This window comes from Carassius auratus, chromosome 30, assembly GCF_003368295.1.
Source record: "Carassius auratus strain Wakin chromosome 30, ASM336829v1, whole genome shotgun sequence".
Classification (NCBI taxonomy): domain Eukaryota; kingdom Metazoa; phylum Chordata; class Actinopteri; order Cypriniformes; family Cyprinidae; genus Carassius; species Carassius auratus.
The window spans coordinates 18,390,132-18,408,265 of record NC_039272.1 but is presented as its reverse complement, the minus strand read 5'-3'; the positions used below and the strand labels follow the sequence as shown (position 1 = coordinate 18,408,265).

Genomic DNA, 18,134 nt, shown 5'->3' with positions numbered 1-18,134 from the left:
TCAGTGAGCACTTTCATGCTTTCATTCTATTCAGTTCATAGAGTAAAGAATTCTTCAGATTGATTGTAAAGAATACACTTACAGTGTGAAAGCTACCTCTGAATGTCTTCTCAACCTGTTTTCCTGTGTGTATGTGTATTAACCTAACAGGACCAAGCTTTTGGAGAGCTGGAGAAGAACAGTGATAAGATCTTGCAGGAAACATCTTCGTCTGATAGCAGCCAACCAGCTCACCTCCATGAACTGCTCTGCTCTTTACAGAAGCAGCTACTGGCCTATTGCCATATCAACTGTGTTACAGAGGTACAAACAATTACATATACATATCCACACACAAATTTAATTATTGGAAAAATCATGTTTATTGGGTCTGAGTGAGCTGATTTCCTGTGTTTTTCAGGGCTCCAGTAGTGTGGCCCTCTTCCACAAACACCTGCAGTTATTATTGCCTCATGCCACAGATATCTATAATCGCTCCGCAACTCTTCTAAAAGAAAGCTCTGGAAATGGCAGCGTGCGTGAGAAGCTGCGAGGTATATCAGTACACACTTGCATTGAAGCTAAACTCTAAATCGAAATGCCAGCTAATTTTGCCTGTGTTTGTTTGTGGCAGATGTGATCTACATGTCTGCAGCGGGCAGCATGCTGTGTCAGATTGTGACGTCCTTGCTGTTGTTGCCTGTTTGGGTGGCGCGGCCGCTACTCAGTTACCTCTTAGACCTGCTTCCCCCTCTGGACCGTCTCAACAGACTTCTGCCTGCCGCCACACCTCTGGAGGAACAGGAGCTGCAGTGGCCACTACATGGTCAGATTTTCACATTCATATGATAAATAGCTAATTTAAGTTTCAATTATTAATATTACAATACCCACACTCACACATGTGTATATGTATGTGTATATATAACTTTAAAGGGGGGGTGAAATGCTATTTCAAGCATACCGAGTTTTTTTACACTGTTAAAGAGTTGGATTCCCATGCTAAACATGGACAAAGTTTCAAAAATTAAGTTGTACGTTTGAAGGAGTATTTTTGTTCCCAAAATACTCCTGCCGGTTTGTCACAAGTTTCGGAAAGTTTTTTTCGAGTACGACTCTGTGTGACGTTAGATGGGGCGGAATTTCCTTATATGGGTCCTGACGCACTTCTGCCGGAAGAGCGCGCGCTCCCGTATAGCGAGGCTGAGCAGCACAGACATTCACTGATCAGAGCGAGAGCGTCGCGAAAAGTCACAAAAGGAGTGTGTTTTTGGTTGCCAGGGCAAGACAACCCTGCACAGATTACCTAAGAAAAAACAGCATTAAGGGACCAGTGGATGGAGTTTATTTTTTTATTTTATTTATTTTTTTTCTCTGCCTCCTTGTTAGTGCGTCCGCCTCCCATCGGAGACCCGGGTTCGATCCCTGCTCGGAGCGAGTCGCTGCTGCTGCTGCTTTCGTTCAGTTTCAGCATCTGATTCTGGATCATAAATAAACGGCTGAATCTGACTGTTAGCCATGGTTTGTTTTGGATGATGGTTTTTTCCTCACGGTAATGTCACAGCTTCCAAATGCTCTCAACGCAAAAGCCTACTGGTGCTCGTGATTCTTTAGCTCCGCCCACACGTCACGCCCGGTACAGACTATCTTTCTCTTATGAATATAATAAAACTAAAGACTTTTTGTAGTTATGAAGGATGCAGTACTACTCTATAGGTACTCAAGATTAACAGGATATTGAGTGAAAACGAGCATTTCACCCCCCTTTAATCATTTTAAGCAATCTTGTGTGCCCCATGGGAATTTGCCCATCCCCCTGTTTGAGAGCCACTCAAGAACCACTCTTCTCTCATTAAGTTGAACTTAAGACTATTTTTTCTTATCCTTCTTCCTGTAGGCACTCCAGATCTGGTTGATCCAGTATGTGTGTCAGTACCAGCACAGTGCTGGGTGTGGTTGGTGGATCTGGAGCGTACAGTAGCGCTGCTGGTTGGACGTTGTCTCGGAGGAATGCTGCAGGGAGCCCCGCCCTCACCAGAGGAACGGCACACCACCCATTGGCTAAAAACACCGCTTTTTAGTAACGGCTTGCAGACTGATATACCCCAGCTTGGTATGCACATGCACTGTAATTTCTATTATTAATAAAGGTCTTATTTTATTATGAAATGTATGGAAGTAAAACTGTTTTGTGTTGGTTAAGCTGAAATGGCATATGTGTTTCAGATGTGTGTATTAGCTCTTTGCTGGAGGTGGCTCTGTGTGGAAATGAGGAGCAAAGACCATTCGACTGTCAGTTGCATGCTGACATGAGTGTGCTGGTTGATTTGTCCCTTGGATCAACTAAAGAGCCCACACACAGCTTGTGGACAAACATGCAGGACTATGCCATCAGCAAGGGTAGGACACAAAAACAGAACATATATTGAGGAATATGGCAGTAGTATTAAGAGTATAAATATTTAATTGATGATTAGCTTTGCATTGCCCTATGGAAATCTTATAATGGTTTCTATTTCTGTGGTGTTGGGTAGCCCAACCCACAGGGAAATCTCACTGATTCAAAATTTCACTACACACAACTTCTTCGTCTTGTAGCTGATTTGGCAAGGCAAGTTTATTTATATAGCACATGTCATACAAAATGGTAATTCAATGTGCTTTACATAAAAGGAAGTAAAATAATCATAAAAAAATCACTTTAAAATGATTAAAAAATGTATTTAAAATTTATTTAAATCCATTAAAAATAGGAAATGAACAGTGCAATCAGTTTGGACAGATTGGACAGTATGAAGGTAAAATTATGTCATAAAGATTTGCATGCGCAGAGTAATGTTTGTGGAAGTGTACATAAGTGTAAATTAAATTTGCATGCCATGCTTACACTTTTGGCACGTTGTTTTTGCCGAAATATGGTCAAAAGCACTGCAAGTCTGTGAACAGTGATTTTCAAGTGAAAACAACAGTTTAAAGAACTGCAAAACGGATTGACTGTGTAGAACCAGAAAAAAAAATGGAAGTCTGAAGAATACAGATCATATTTATTTTGCGTTAGCATGAAGCTGCAGTTTCACAATACATGAATTGTCAGTCCCTCAACAGTAGCAAATTAAGTGTGAGTTTTGTTTAAGTTACAGTTTATAAGGTTTGAGAAGAACGTCTGTCTAGCTGTGGCTAGTTTCACATTGAAAGCATGAAGACTGTCTTTGTAGATGCTATAGTGAATTTCAGGTTTCGTCTTCCGCCTCTTTTCTGCATTGTCTTTTCAATGACAATGAACTGCTGTTGACTTTTCTCCAAGGTGATTTTTACTTTTTACTGAGTTTTACAGGAGCAATATCATGAATAACATTCTTAACTTTTGAGTTAAAGGAATTAAGGAAAAGATCAACGGAGTCTGCAGAAATGCTTGGAGTTAGAGATATAGCCTACACAAAAAAAACTAGTTTTTTTTTTCTTTTCTTTTTTTTTTATGTATCTTATTTCTGACAGATACCAATCTAGATTCAGTGGTTGCAGAGATCAATATATCAAAGAAAATACAGATGAGATCAGATAGTGCTACATCCTTAATAACAATGGATGAAATGTTTAGACCTTTACTGATGAGTAAATCTAGAGTGTGTACATGATGAATCAGTTCAAAAGTGTTTAAAAAGGTCCAAATGTATTTTGTAGTTTTGATTTCTGCATTATCTATGTGAATATAAAAATCTCCTGCAATAGCAAAGCAGTTTCAGAATGTAGTAGTTCTGTCATATAATTAAGCTTAGAGTATTTTCCCATAATTCCCATAATCAGGTTACAGTTCAATAAAAAAGCAGTTAACATTCATATTCTGTTATGTTACAGCTGTCCATAAACCAGTTCTTTATGGCACAAAATATCATAACTTTGCAGTAATTGAACTTGACAGTTATGGGTTTAAAGCAAAACTAATTTTGCAATTAGCACTATCCACTTTTCATTTGTGCAAAGAAATGTCTTAGATCACATGGTAATTTAGTCTTTTGTGTGTGTGTAGATTGGGACAGTGCATCATTGCCGAATGAGGCTCTGTTAGACACAGTGTCCCGCTTTGTGCTTGCTGTCCTGCTGAAACACACAGGGCTGCTGGGACAGGCGTGTGGAGAGGGGAGGTATGACATTAAATTCTACTTAACTTCAATACAATACTACACCGTGGACACTTTTTTTTTGTTGCTTAAAGCGCTATATAAATAAAGGTGACTTGACTACCATAATAAAGAATTTCTTTCCTGTTTTCTGTCTTCCTACAGGTATCAGCCTTGTAAACTCTTGGCAGAGGTGTATCGCTGTGTGTATAAGGTGCGGAATCGGCTCTTGGCTTGTAAGAACATGGAGCTCATCCAGACCCGTTCGTCATCACGAGAACGCAGGGTATGACTCTTTTTAAATAAAAAAAAATTATTATTATTATTATATTATCAATATAACAGTTTGATTTGAAAACTTGAATCTTTGAAGAACATGAAATTACAATTAAACCCCCCCCCCCCCTTTTATGTTTTTAAGTAACTAATTCCTTTAAGATCTTAGAAAAATCATAGAATTTTAATGTTGGATCCCATTACGGTATATGTAATGCCATTTATCTTCCTGAATGCAGATCTCTGATAATGTGGATTCTGTGGAGATGGACCCACAGGAACACTCTTTCACCCGAACTATAGACGAAGAGGCTGAGCTGGAGGAGAGAGACAGAGAGAGAGAAAGAGAAAGAGAAAGAGAAGAGGGTCATCAGGAGCAGGAAGATGATGAGGAGGAAAGAGAGCATGAAGTCATGACCGCAGGAAGTGAGTTCTGATGTTTGTGTAGTGCGTGTGTGTGTGTGTGTGTGTGTGTGTGTGCGTGTGTGTGTGTGTGTTGATGTTGGCTGATGCTTTGGGTGGCAGTGAGCTAAGCTGTCACACACATTCTTACACACTTTTTCCTTTTTTTGAAATCTTAGTAATGACACCTAAAAATGTGTATTCTTTAATTGTTTATTTCCCCTCTTATCATTCTAAAACCATGTGAGATATTTAGTGGAATAAAATAGAATTTTTACTCTGCTGTCAATATCCATAAGAAAATTACAGCATATACTATAGGTTTGCAGTGACATGAAGATGAGTAAATAATGACAGTTTTAATTTATTACTTAAAATTTATTTTACAAAATTTTTATTTTAAAGTTTAGATTACATTAAAGATATAATAAAGAATTGGGTGAACATTGTTCGAGAACACACCACTCAAAGTACACTACTATTCAAAAGGTTCTTCCTGTCCTTTGCTTACCAAGGATACATATACTAATAAAACACTTCGTTAACGTCAAGCTTCTTGGCTGCTTCCCTAACCTGGCCGCTCTGTGTCTTATGTCTTGGCGGACACAGAAATCTTTCAATGTTTCCTATCAGTACGGGAGGCGGCGCGAGGAAGGGAGCGAGATCGAACCGGAAGCATGAGCGTACAGGACGAGCCGGCTCAGCCCGGTCCGGAGCGCAGGAGCAGCACGACCCCTCAGGAGGGACAGGATCTTTATACCACCGCGTGCAATGCTGTCATCCACCGCTGTGCCATGCTCCTGCTGGCCGTCAGCACACCGCTCGCTCAGAACATCAATCAGCAACCCCTGACAGGTGGGGTCAACCCGGACGCAGGCGGGTTTATGACGAGGTGAGTACATTTAGCTGATTTAACATGTGCAAGCATGACTTAAGTCTTGTGAATCATAACCCTTATCTTTAGAGCCTGAAGGTCTCACTGAACTCGTTCACCTCTCCAGTCTGCTCCGGCTCTACCAGTCCTGCCCAGGAATGCCTGACCTACTTTTCTAGATTTCACATTATGCAGTTGCAAGGGACCTTGTGTGCTGCCCTAATTCTGAAGAGCTGACACAATTGCAATAATACACAAAAAATATTTAGCGGTTACTCTGATACATAATTAAAAAAAAAACTTTCTTCATTAGTGGTATTAATTTATATTTAGATTACATTTGAAGGACACGATTATGTCCGCTCACAGGACATGTAACTTCCCATTTTTATTTTGTGTGTAGGAGTGAGAGCCTTTCAGCAGAGAGTCGGTCCATCCAGAGCAGTCCTAGCTACAGACTCACAAAATCCAGGAGTGAGTCTGATCTGTCCCAGCCAGAGTCTGATGAGGAGGGATACTCACTGGTGAGATGTGACACATGCACACACTGCCTTATCTGTTTTGCTTGATATATAACTATATCAAGTGCAGTTATGTAACCTGCCTGTGTGACCTGTTTCAGAACGTGAGGAGGAATGTGGATCTGGATTTAGCCTTCACTCCTAAAAAAAGAGGTAACGCCCCGCCTTTAACATACTTTGCTACTCCCTTAATCTGTATATTTGTGAAAAAGTCTTATCTGTGTACACATGTAATGTATCTCTGACAGCTCTGTGTGTCCATCTATTTTTTTTCTACGTGGCTAAATGAGTCCATGAAATAAGATGACTGAGGATTCCGGCTGGCATCTTTATAGTCTCTTCATGCGTTGCCAGATTTATTCCCAAAGCCCAAAATGTGCAACAGCAAAAAAAATTCTATAAAATACTACTCGCATAATACTTATTCCTTATTCTTATTCATGTACAGTCCTGCACACGAGAAAAGCACAGTTTATGGCAGAACTCAAATACCTGTCTGACCTGTTCAGCCGATCCTTTTCACATTTCACTTGTAAATCATACACAAGTTTTGTTTCGTTTTCTTTTACTGGAAATTTGCCATCAGTTCTGATGGCCTTTATTATAAAAGGGGTGTTAAAATAAATATAGACAAGGATTTGAGCAGTAGATTATAGGATGCCATTTAAGCTGCTTTTGCTTTCATTTTCTTATCTGTATGTACTGTAAACTGTAATTTAAAAAATTTTTTTTTGTAGTACAATAAACAGCAAGTGGGAGATTGTAAATTTTTTTTTATCTACATTAGCCTCTATATCTGGAAGGCTCTTTTACAAAATAAGTTGATAATGTTTTCAGCTACTAATAAATAGAGCCAAATTCCATCGATTTTCCCTTAAAATCAGGACTGAAAATGTAAGAACATCGATGTGATCCATTGATGTGTTGAGAATTTGAAACCACATTAAAACACACCTAAACCAACTACTAAAGGTCTTTGAGATCTTAAAAATGACAGGAATGTGTTAGCGCAGATTTCAGCATTCACTCTGTTGTTGAAATTCTGGCTTCTTAGCAGAATATGGCATTCCCATCACTTCCAGCACACTCTGTATCTATGAATGAAAATCAAAAATTAAATGTGACCGCTTCGGGTTGGCACTGAGGTTGTGTTCGAGTGACACGAGTTCATCTTTTTTGGAGTACTTCATAAACCCATGTCATGCAAATAGCTTTTCTTTACAGAAAAAAGTAGTTTCATAGAAGCCACATGAGAAACAACACAATACTGTATAATTAAATGTAATAAATGTACATGGGACATAAATTATAAAGTTTTCTAATTATATAATTATTTAATAATTTTTTTCTTCTCCAAGGCTTTCTGTACAGTTCTCCAGACTCTTCTGCTGACTGGTTTGGAGGACGCTCTGCTCGCGAGGGTTTGTACAGCTCTCCACAATCCTACGAGGAGTCGGACCTCGATCTGAGCCATTCATTCAGGCTCCATGCACTCATCGAGAACATAGTGAACTTCATCAGTGGAGATGTTGGGAATGTCCCTGCGTTTAAGGAACCAGAAGAGAGCGTGTCCACCAGCCCACAGGCCATTATAATAGCCATGGAGCAGCAACAGAGTCGAGCGGAGGTATGTTTGTCAGATAACTGTCTTCACTTCCACCCACAGACTTTGTTTATCTTGTGCTTTTATGGTTGTGTTTTGTGTGTTTATATAGTTGCGTCTGGAGGCCCTTCACCAGATTGTGGTGTTGATTTCTGGGATGGAGGAGAAAAGCAGTCAGGCAGGCGCTGGAGGTGGAGCTGGAGCTGGACGCACGGGCCTCAGTTTTCACTCTGCCTCTCTGCTAACATCAGTCAGACTGCAGTTCCTGTCGGGATGTTTTGGCCTTGGTGCTGTCTGCAATGGGGGGCCAAAAGGGGAGAGTGTCCAACTGCACCATTACCAGGTAATTGTTGCATGGATCTAATCTTAGACTTGTTTCAGAGCTACTGAAGAAGAGAAAATCTTTTATTAAATGCGTGTCATACTGTTCAACATTAATTTATGACCATTATCAGTGGATAACAAGCTTCAAATTGAGTTTTTAAACATCGTTGATAATCTTTGTAGTTAATAGGTGCTAATTTATGGGCATGAGGCCTTACTGAAAAAGTAGCTATAAAGACCCATACAATTGATCAGAATGTCTGCGAGCAATTCAGTCGTCTTGCTTTAACACATATTGAACAATTAACTGAGTTTGAAGAACTGAAATGTTATGATAAATCATTTTGAATGCTTTGCTCTGCATTTCTTTTTATCATTCTTTGTAGGATGGAGTCAGAGCAGCCAAGAAAAGTTTACAGATGGACATTCAGACAGCTGTTCATAAGATTTATCAGCAGCTGTCAGTTACATTAGAGAGAGCCCTGCAAGCAAACAAGCACCACATAGGTAATGCATTCGAGCACACATTCAGTATATTCATTTATGCAGCAAACATTATGCTGAACACATACAGTATATTCACAATGCTGTGTGTGTTTACAGAGGCCCAGCAGAGGCTGCTGTTGGTGACGGTCTTTGCTCTAAGTGTGCGATACCAGCCTGTCGATGTATCATTGGCTATCTCCAGCGGTCTCTTGGATGTTCTCTCTCAGCTTTGTGGAACGGAAACCCTGCTTGGACAGACTCTGCAGCTCCTGCACAAACCTGCAGGCTCTCAGCTCAGCACTGCCCTCAAAGTGGCCAGCACCAGACTGCTACAGATACTAGCCATCAGCACCGGGTACAGCACGGTTCTCTCGCAGATTGTTAAAACCAGATTTTTCATAGCTGATCTGAAACTCAAATGGTGTATGTTTTAAATTATGATGCTACTCCATGAATGTTCTTTAGACCCACTGTGAGATTTTGGCATATTGTTTACATTACCATTCAGAGGTTTGGGGTATGTAATATTTTACGGAAATTAATACATTCAATTCATCAGAAGTGACAGTAAAAGACTCTTACAGTGTTACATAAGATCTAGTTCAAATAAATGCTGTTTTACTCATCAAAGAATCCTTAGAAATATCACAAAACTATGAAACCGCACAAGTGTTTTCAAATGGTTCTTGAGCAGAAAATCAGCATATTGTTTCTTTGAAGATCCAACTTTGCCATCACAGGAATAAATTACATTTAACAATATATTAAAACACAAATAATGTTTTATAATAATACTGTTTCTGTATTTTTGATCAAATAAATGCAGTCATGATGAGCATAAACATAAAACATCTTCCCAACCTCAAACTCTGTAGTGTAATTCATCAGAACACATCACATTGTAAATATCTATCTTAGCAGGAGCACAGAAGACCGATCTATAAACTTTTGCTCTTTCTTGTCTTTTCATCAGCACATATGCAGACCGGTTGGGTCCTAAGGTGGTCCAGGCTCTGCTGGATCTCCTGTGCAGTCAGCTGAAGACTCTGCTGGCTCAGGCTGCTGGAAGCACACTCAGTGCAAGTACAGAGCTGCAGGAGAAGACTGACGACTGCGCAGATGCTCAGAAAAAAGATTATCGAGGTAGGACAATTGCAGCTCAACCGCAATATTCTCAGTAAGTTACTTTATTTCGTGTTTTTTATATATTGCTTTTATTTTGGTGTAGCATTGTTACGTAAGAGACACACAGCAGAGCTGCACCTCGGAGACTTCTTGGTGTTTCTGCGGCGAGTCGTCTCTTCTAAAGCCATTCAGTCCAAGATGGCCTCTCCTAAATGGACTGAAGTCCTTCTCAACATTGCTGCTCAGAAGTGCTGTTCAGGTAGTACATCAGTGTCCCGACCACATCGCCTTGTCTGTGTGATTGTTGTTCGATTAGTTAAATGTATGTATTTTCAGGCATTCCGCTGGTTGGTAATTTGAGGACACGGCTGTTAGCCCTGCATGTTTTGGAAGCTGTGCTTCCTGCCTGGGAGAGCAGCGTGGAGGACCATCAGATGACCCAGGTCTTATTCCTCACACCTCTGTTGTGCTCTCTCTCTCTTTTTCTTGTTTTTTTTTTATATCATGGAATACAAGTTGCAGAGTTTCATTTGTCTTTGTGTGGTAGGTGGTGGAGAGGTTGTTCTCGCTGCTCTCAGATTGTATGTGGGAGGCACCTGTTGCTCAAGCCAAACACACCATCCAGCTGAAAGAGCGAGAGCAGGAACTCAAACTACAGGTGAGGGAGATTCAGCCAGTCCAGGGTAAGAGGTTGTAATGCTTTAAAATGTACTCATACCCAATGCCTTTTAAATGCCATCTTGTTGTTTTAGGGTGAATCAGAGGAGGAAGAAGAAAATTTGCCTATCCAGGAAGTAACCTTTGACCCTGAGAAGGCACAGTGCTGTGTGGTGGAAAGTGGACAGGGATTGACACATGGCAGTGGAGGCAAAGGTTACGGCCTGGCCTCCACTGGCATTTCTTCTGGCTGTTACCAGTGGAAGGTTTTACACACACTCTTTATTTATTTATTTTTTATACTGAAGTTTAGAAGTTTGGGGTCAAAACTACACTATTTGATCAAAACTACAGTAAAAGCAGTAAATTCAATATTAAATATATAAATATACATCTAAAATGCTTATTTGGTCCTCAAGAAGAATTTATGTTAAAGGCAGTTTTTTTTATATTTTGTGGAAACAGTGATCATTTTTTCCAGGATTCTGAGATAAATAGAAAGTTCAATAGATTTATAAAATAGAAATCTTTTGTTAAATTATAAAAACCTTTACTGTCACTTTTGATTAATTTAATGAATCCATGTTGAATAAAATGATTAAATTCATTTTTAAAAAGTCTTACTGGCCCCAGACTTCTGAATCAAACTTCATGTAAGCCAGTAGCACAATATGTGCATTGCATCAAGCTGTGTGAGTATAAGAGTGTGTATGAATTGTTTTTTAGTTCTATATCGTGAAGGAGAATCGCGGAAATGAGGGAACGTGTGTAGGTGTGTCACGCTGGCCCGTGCATGATTTCAACCACCGCACAACAGCCGACATGTGGCTCTACCGCGCATACAGCGGCAACCTCTACCATAACGGAGAGCAGACCCTCACGCTGTCCAGCTACACACAGGGAGACTACATCACCTGTGTGCTGGACATGGAGGCCAGGACTGTGTCCTTTGGCAAGAACGGAGAGGTGTGATGCAGCCCACTTACAAACACACAAATACTCAACCATTTTACCAACTTGCATATCACAATCTGAGCTGTAATGCACATTAACTGTCTTATCTTAAGTCACATGTGCTTATGTTCTTAACCACGTGGCTCTATGTGGCAGGAACCCAAACTGGCCTTTGAGGATGTCGATGCTACCGAGCTGTACCCTTGTGTCATGTTCTACAGCAGTAACCCCGGGGAGAAGGTAAGACACAGTTCTGATGTTGATTTAAACTCTGTGGTCTTCTGTTTATCTAAAATAACACCAATGAACTGTTCAGACTACATAATCATGTTGGTATAAAGTCAGTCTAAACCTTGGAGGTGGGCAACATAAACACAAAAATGATATCATGACATATGTAAATCTTTTAGGTCAATAACAAAATGTATCATTTTTTTCTATTATTTAAAAAGTCACATACATGGCTATAAATTTATGAATGTGCATATTTTTTCAATCCAAGTAATAAAACTTAATATTTTAAATGTTCAGCTTTTTTCATTTTAAATAGGTAAATTTAATATATAGGTTTAATTCACTTATTTCAGTTTTAGTTAATTTAATTTGTTTCTATTGAGTCATTTTATTTCCTTAGCTTACATTTATGTTATGCCAAGGTAAGGTAACATTTCCCTTTTTTTATTTTGTTTAAAGTTGTTCATTAAAAATTGATTGATTTTTTTTTTTTCCTTTTGTTAAATTTAATTTCAACTGTATTTCAATTAACAAAATTTTTTTTATTAGTTGTGGTTTGTTGTTGATAATTTTGATGAATTTGATTTATTTTTTTACGGATTCCTTAAAAAATAAACAGTTTAGTAGAATGCAAGGACTGCCATAGCAGCGATATCAGAAAAATGTATACCAATTGATAATTTCCTATAGTTTTCTGTATTGTTCTAACCAGTATATCACCCACCCCTTCCCTGCAGGTAAAAATCTGTGACATGCAGATGAGGGGCACACCACGTGACCTGTTACCTGGTGACCCAATCTGCAGCCCTGTGGCCACTGTCCTGGCGGAAGCCACCACCCAGCTGGTCCGTATCTTACACCGTTCAGAGCGTTGGACCCAAACTATCAACCGCAGCATCCTCCAGCGCCTCCAACAGATCAGAGGCTGCCTGCGAGAAGGAGCTCCTCCAGCAGGGGCCACCAGACTGCGCAAGAGCCACTCGGCACAGAGCAGAGAGGAGCAGGATGAGAAGGAGGAAGAGCGAGAGGAGGAGAGAGGAAGAAGCGGACGGCACGCGGCGGCCGAGTTGTCAGAAGCGCATCTGCGGACGCTGTGCCACCAGGTGTGGCCGGTGTTAGCTGTGATGGGGGGAGTAGATGGTGGGTTAAGGATGGGGGGACGGTGTGTGCACAAGCAGACTGGGAGACACGCCACTCTGCTGGGTGTGGTGAAGGAGGGGAGCACATCAGCTAAGGTGCAGTGGGATGAGGCGGAGATCACCATCAGGTGAGAGATGGGTATCTGTTTGAGTGATTTATATGAATGTGAAATTGAGGCTTTCTGCCTCACTCCTGCTCCCAGAGCTCTCCTTGGTCTCTATCCATTTTTCTTCCTCCCTAATCATTTCATTGACCTTTTCATTAGCTCCATGACGTTGCATGTTCCCTGGCCCTCCTCTCTGCTCCCTCACTTTCTCTCTCTGTGTTTGGTTTGTCACTCCTTTTCATTGAAGCTTCCCCACTTTTTGGTCGCCCAGTGACACGCCGTTGTACAACTTGGAGCCAATCGAGCCTCTTCCCTTCGACGTTTCACGTTTCCGCGGACTCACTGCGGCTCTGCTGCTGGACCTCACCGCCCTCGCAAGCCTGCAGGACGACAGCTCCAAATCTGCCTCAGGTCGGCGGCACGAGAGAAGACATCGCCACGAACCCCAGGAAGAACGGGAGAATGAGTCGCAGACCAAACCGAAAGAGGGGACGGGAGACCTGCGTGTATCTCACAGTTTAGATGAGGTTCGAGCTCGAGCTCCGACCAACTCTCGCTCCGAGAGCGAGCTCGCTGCCTACACACAGGATGCCACACAGCAGACTCCAGTGGAGGGACGGCGCAGGCTGCAAGAGATGGTGGGGACACGCTCGCAGGAGGCGGCTGCGCAGATGGAGGTGCATGCGGTGCAGCTGTCATATCTGTATCTGGGAGCGATGAAGACCCTGAGCGTACTTCTGAGCTGCAGTAAATACGCTGAGCTGCTGCTGATCCCCAAAGTCACACCTGACAGCGGTCATAATGCGGATTGTGCCAGCCCTGGGGTGAGCGTGTGTCAGGAGGAGGCGGAGCTGCGATCGGCTCTGCAGTTTCTGATGCGACACATGGTGAAGCGGGCAGTGATGAGGTCGCCCATTAAAAGGGCACTTGGGCTGGCAGACCTAGAGCGGGCGCAAGCCATGATCTACAAACTGGTGGTCAATAGCCTACTTGAAGAACAGGATGGGCACAGTTCTAAACCAGGTATATCAGAAAGCATAAAACAAACCTGATACACATAAACTGACTTAAAGGAACACTCCACTTTTTTTGAAAATAGGCTAATTTTCCAACTCCTCTTATTGGGTTTGGTTATACTGTTTTTTTTTATCCATTTAGCAGCAAGTGCAGTGATATTACCCAGTGCCTGAAAATAGTTCCCAGCTAGTTTTTGTAGTTGCAGGACTATTTTCAGGCACTGTGTAATATTACTGTGCCTGCTGCACACATGGCACTGCAGCAAAGTTCTTTGATTATTGCGCCGGAATGAGAGTATAGTTCCTTGCCATATCAGCCTAGAAAATCACAACTTTTCATTTTCCGTCGTTTGTAGTACATGATGTAAATCTAGAAGAGTCTAGTTTTAAATAGGAAAAATAGAAACTCTTTGGCCATTTTAGAGCGAGATGCTAACGGTCTAATCAGATTCAATGATCTATGCTAAGCTAAGCTAAAAGTGCTACCAGACTTTGAGATCAGCTGAATGGATTAGAAAATGGTCAAATTCAGCTGTTTAACTCTAGGGGATTTGGAAAATGAGCCTATCTTCAAAAAAAGTGGAGTGTTCCTTTAATCTACACTACTGTTCAAGGGTTCGGGGTCACCGATGTAATCTGTTAGAAGATCAGATTTTTCAGCAGCCATTACTTTAGTCTTCTGTGTCACATGATCCTTTAGAAATCATTCTAATATGATTTGAAAGTAAAAAAAGAAAGAAGAAAAAAAAAAAAAAAAAAAAAAACAAACAAACTGGTAGTTTATAAATTCTTGACTGTACAGTGTAATTGCTGCTATCCTTTACATATATTGCTTGATATTTTGATATTGTATATGACGCCAATAATTTTTTTTTTTAAATCAGACCTTGCCAGAACTCAAAGGCTAACGTTTTAATTTGCCTTAAAAAAAAAAGAAAAAAACTCACCTCAGTGGATATGTTTTAGCATCTTATTAAATAAAAACATTTAATTTATTAACTTTTTTTTATTATTATTGGACTTTTCATGTAATGTAATGTCACATAATTTCAGTGAAGATTGAGTGAATAACATTAATGGAATTTATAATTTTTATTATCTGACAAGGAATTGTAATTTTGGTGCATTTTTTGCAAGCTTTTTTTTTTATTTTTTTTATTTTTTTTACAATCTAATTCACAAGACACATAGTTCTCTTCATAAAATATGTGAATGTGTTTGTTTTTAGTGGACCCAGAGTGTGAGGAGTTAGAGGGAGACCAACGATTTCAAACTCCAGTCACCACCTCCCCATCAGCCTCCAGCAGCACCTCCTTCATGAGCTCCTCGCTGGAGGACACCACCACAGCCACCACACCTGTTACCACAGCCACCACACCTGTCACAGACGCCGAGACGGCACCGGCCTCTGAATCACCTGGAGTAATGCCCCTCAGCCTGCTCAGGTACACACACACAAACACTTTGTCTCTTTGAGTGTGTGTGTGAACTAAATCTTTCAGTCTGTGTGTCATGATTAATGGGTAAGTGCATGTCTGAGCAGGCAGATGTTCTCCAGCTACCCAACAACTACCCTTCTGCCAGCACGTAGAGCTCAGACCCCTCCTGTCTCATCGCTGCCCACTTCACCATCAGACGAGCACGGCCGGAGACAGAGCCTCACGTCACCGGAGTCCCAGCCTGCCAGGACCAGCAGCAGGACAGGTACAAATGCATACAATGTTTGTTTCTTAAAGGGGACCCAGAATGTGTATGTGACGTTTAAGTGAAGTTTTTATAGTTTGTTAAAATTGTCTCTTTTAGTAATTTTTTTTTGTGTGTCCCTTTAAATGTAAATGAGCTGGTGCTCCAAGCCCCCTTTCAGAAGAGGGCGGAGCTTTAAGAGCTCAAGCTCCAGCACACAAATAAACATTCCACTTTTAGTCAGAGCCTGTTATCTTTACAGAAAACGAACTTGGTATAAATTCAGTGATCTGATTGTACTGTGCATAATAAATAATCGTTTATGAATTACACCGTTGAGGAGAATGACTCGATAAAAATAGGGACAGCTGGTTTCTTTGTGCCTTAGCTGCTATCACAAACTTTATAAGTCCCACATGTGATTGTGATCTTAACTAATTCAAGCAGTCGACTCCACATATGTGTGTATTCTTCTCTAGGATAAATATATTGGAAATATACAAATATGTAAGTATACCAGAAATATAAATTATTTTACCATAACTATTAACAAGAATGAGGAAAAAAAAGAAAATAAATAAATACACAATTAAAATAGCACTGGACCCACCCCAACCCTCATCTGCATCGTACATTTGTCACATCAGTAAAAATTGTGCAAGTACAGAAATCAATGATAAATAGTATATGGAAATAAAGTAAAATTAAAAGGGAAAATAAAATAAAACAAGAGGTTTCAGTTCAACTTTTTACTCAAATTATTATGATCATTCTATAATTTGTAAGGGAAAAAAATATATTCAATAAGAAAGGCTGTCTTTCAGATCTTTGTACATGACTGTATATCCACATATACATAGTCCTGTATTAAACAGCTGATGTTGTTTGTTTATTGGCTCCAAGCATTATCAGACCCTAGCAGTCGTCTTTCCACATCTCCACCTCCTCCTGCCATCGCCGCTCCACTGCTGGAAATGGGTTTCTCACTCAGACAGATCATGAAAGCTTTGGAAGCAACAGGTAAACACACATATATACACATAGAAATTTCATTTCTAAATTCTGAATTTCAGTTTTTTTCTCATGTTATCATATCAGATATTCAGATTATGTTCTGTGCTGGTCTGTAGGTGCACGTGGTGAGGCAGATGCTCAGAACATCACTGTGCTTGCGATGTGGATGATCGACCACCCAGGCACGGCAGACTCTGATGAGGCTTCAGACCCCTGCTCCGGTGCAGCAGGAGGGGGTAAGAGCACAGAGAGGAGCTATCTGCGCTCACCGGGTGACATCCCCAATGCTGATGCTGCAGAGATGGAGGAGGGATTCAGTGAGAGGTATGCATATATGGCATGACATATTGTACTGTTGTTTCATGAGTGTAATTAATTAATACTTTCTCATTCTAGTCCTGAAGGTCTTGATCAGGATTTGGGCTCTTCCTCTGCTGGCCCCACTCCCAGAGGACGCTCTGCAGCCAACAGGAAACATCGCTTTGACCTGGCTGCACGCACATTATTAGCTCGTGCAGGTAGAGGTGTCTCTAAAGTTACATGCTTTCTAAGTCAACTAGTCAGTGGGTTATCTGAACAACTAGTCAGTTAATCACTTTTAATGAAGCTCTGTTTAATCAGGCTGGTTTTAGGTTTATCTGACCCTGAGCAGACATCTGTATCTGTTTATCAAAGAATCCTAAAAAAATGTTAAGCAGCACAACTGTTTTCAACATTGATAAAAATAAGAAATGTTTCTTGAGCATCAAATATATGCATTTTTGAACTATTTCTGAAGGATAACGTGACACTACAGAGTCAGACTGGAGTAATGACTGCTGGAAATTATTTGGTGTCAATAGAAATTAATTTAATTTTAAAATATATTCACATAGAAAAACTTATTTTAAATTGTAAAAATGTTTCACAATATTGCAGTTTTTTTTCAAAATCATAAAACATCATTAAATCTTATTGGTAGGTTAGTTAGTAAAGTCTGCAGGACATTTATTTATATTAAATTATTTATATATATTTTTTATAATGAGGAAAAAAATAGCTAAACTTGTCAACTACAGTAACTAGTTGGTCATCACAACCTGTATACAGACAAAACAGTAAATACTCCACAGTAACGGTGTGTGTTTTTTTTTGTGTGTGTGTGTAGCTGGACTGTACCGCTCAGTGCAGGCACATCGAACTCAAGCACGTCGAGAAGGCTCTGGACTGCAGCAGGAGTCTGGGCCGCTCGGGGCGCTGTATGACTTCAATCTGGATGAAGAATTGGAGCTTGAATTGGATCAGGAAGCCATGGAGGCAATGTTCAACCAGGAGCTTGCATCTGATTCCGACATTCTGGGAATGTGGATCCCGGAGGTACTGGACTGGCCAACATGGGTGTGTGTGACAGCAGCCTGGGGCTGCCGCTGCTTTACTACTCACCTTTAACCCCTGCACGGCTGCACACACAAACACACACCTATGCTTTTGTTCAGTGACACACACATTGTTCTTACATAAAGTTTGCTCACTCACATCCTCATATTGGACGCATTGGCTCTCTCACTTTTACTAACACCGGCGCATGTTTTGCCAGCACAGTATGGAAGCAGCAGATGCATTCTGGGATGCTTCAGCCCTGA

At 40.7% G+C, this 18,134-nt stretch overlaps 1 protein-coding gene across 8 annotated transcripts in view; it reads left to right on the top strand.

The window, feature by feature from the left end:
• LOC113049501 (probable E3 ubiquitin-protein ligase HERC1) overlaps positions 1-18,134 on the top strand; it is a 47,139-nt gene that overhangs the window by 13,595 nt on the left and 15,410 nt on the right. For 5 of the 8 annotated variants that reach the window (XM_026211896.1, XM_026211899.1, XM_026211903.1 and 2 more), the window contains exons 15-44: positions 151-303; positions 401-533; positions 614-805; positions 1,877-2,092; positions 2,206-2,379; positions 4,007-4,121; positions 4,263-4,383; positions 4,613-4,799; positions 5,385-5,667; positions 6,053-6,173; positions 6,272-6,323; positions 7,529-7,797; positions 7,886-8,116; positions 8,484-8,604; positions 8,701-8,938; positions 9,557-9,726; positions 9,812-9,967; positions 10,045-10,151; positions 10,256-10,366; positions 10,461-10,631; positions 11,092-11,331; positions 11,476-11,559; positions 12,291-12,820; positions 13,047-13,822; positions 15,044-15,260; positions 15,359-15,519; positions 16,402-16,518; positions 16,629-16,836; positions 16,909-17,030; positions 17,660-17,889. In XM_026211896.1, coding sequence (XP_026067681.1) covers positions 151-303; positions 401-533; positions 614-805; positions 1,877-2,092; positions 2,206-2,379; positions 4,007-4,121; positions 4,263-4,383; positions 4,613-4,799; positions 5,385-5,667; positions 6,053-6,173; positions 6,272-6,323; positions 7,529-7,797; positions 7,886-8,116; positions 8,484-8,604; positions 8,701-8,938; positions 9,557-9,726; positions 9,812-9,967; positions 10,045-10,151; positions 10,256-10,366; positions 10,461-10,631; positions 11,092-11,331; positions 11,476-11,559; positions 12,291-12,820; positions 13,047-13,822; positions 15,044-15,260; positions 15,359-15,519; positions 16,402-16,518; positions 16,629-16,836; positions 16,909-17,030; positions 17,660-17,889 — 6,006 coding nt within the window. The remainder of the gene's footprint in view (positions 1-150; positions 304-400; positions 534-613; positions 806-1,876; positions 2,093-2,205; positions 2,380-4,006; positions 4,122-4,262; positions 4,384-4,612; positions 4,800-5,384; positions 5,668-6,052; positions 6,174-6,271; positions 6,324-7,528; positions 7,798-7,885; positions 8,117-8,483; positions 8,605-8,700; positions 8,939-9,556; positions 9,727-9,811; positions 9,968-10,044; positions 10,152-10,255; positions 10,367-10,460; positions 10,632-11,091; positions 11,332-11,475; positions 11,560-12,290; positions 12,821-13,046; positions 13,823-15,043; positions 15,261-15,358; positions 15,520-16,401; positions 16,519-16,628; positions 16,837-16,908; positions 17,031-17,659; positions 17,890-18,134) is intronic. The other 3 variants (XM_026211902.1, XM_026211901.1, XM_026211900.1) reach the window with 3 other exon arrangements.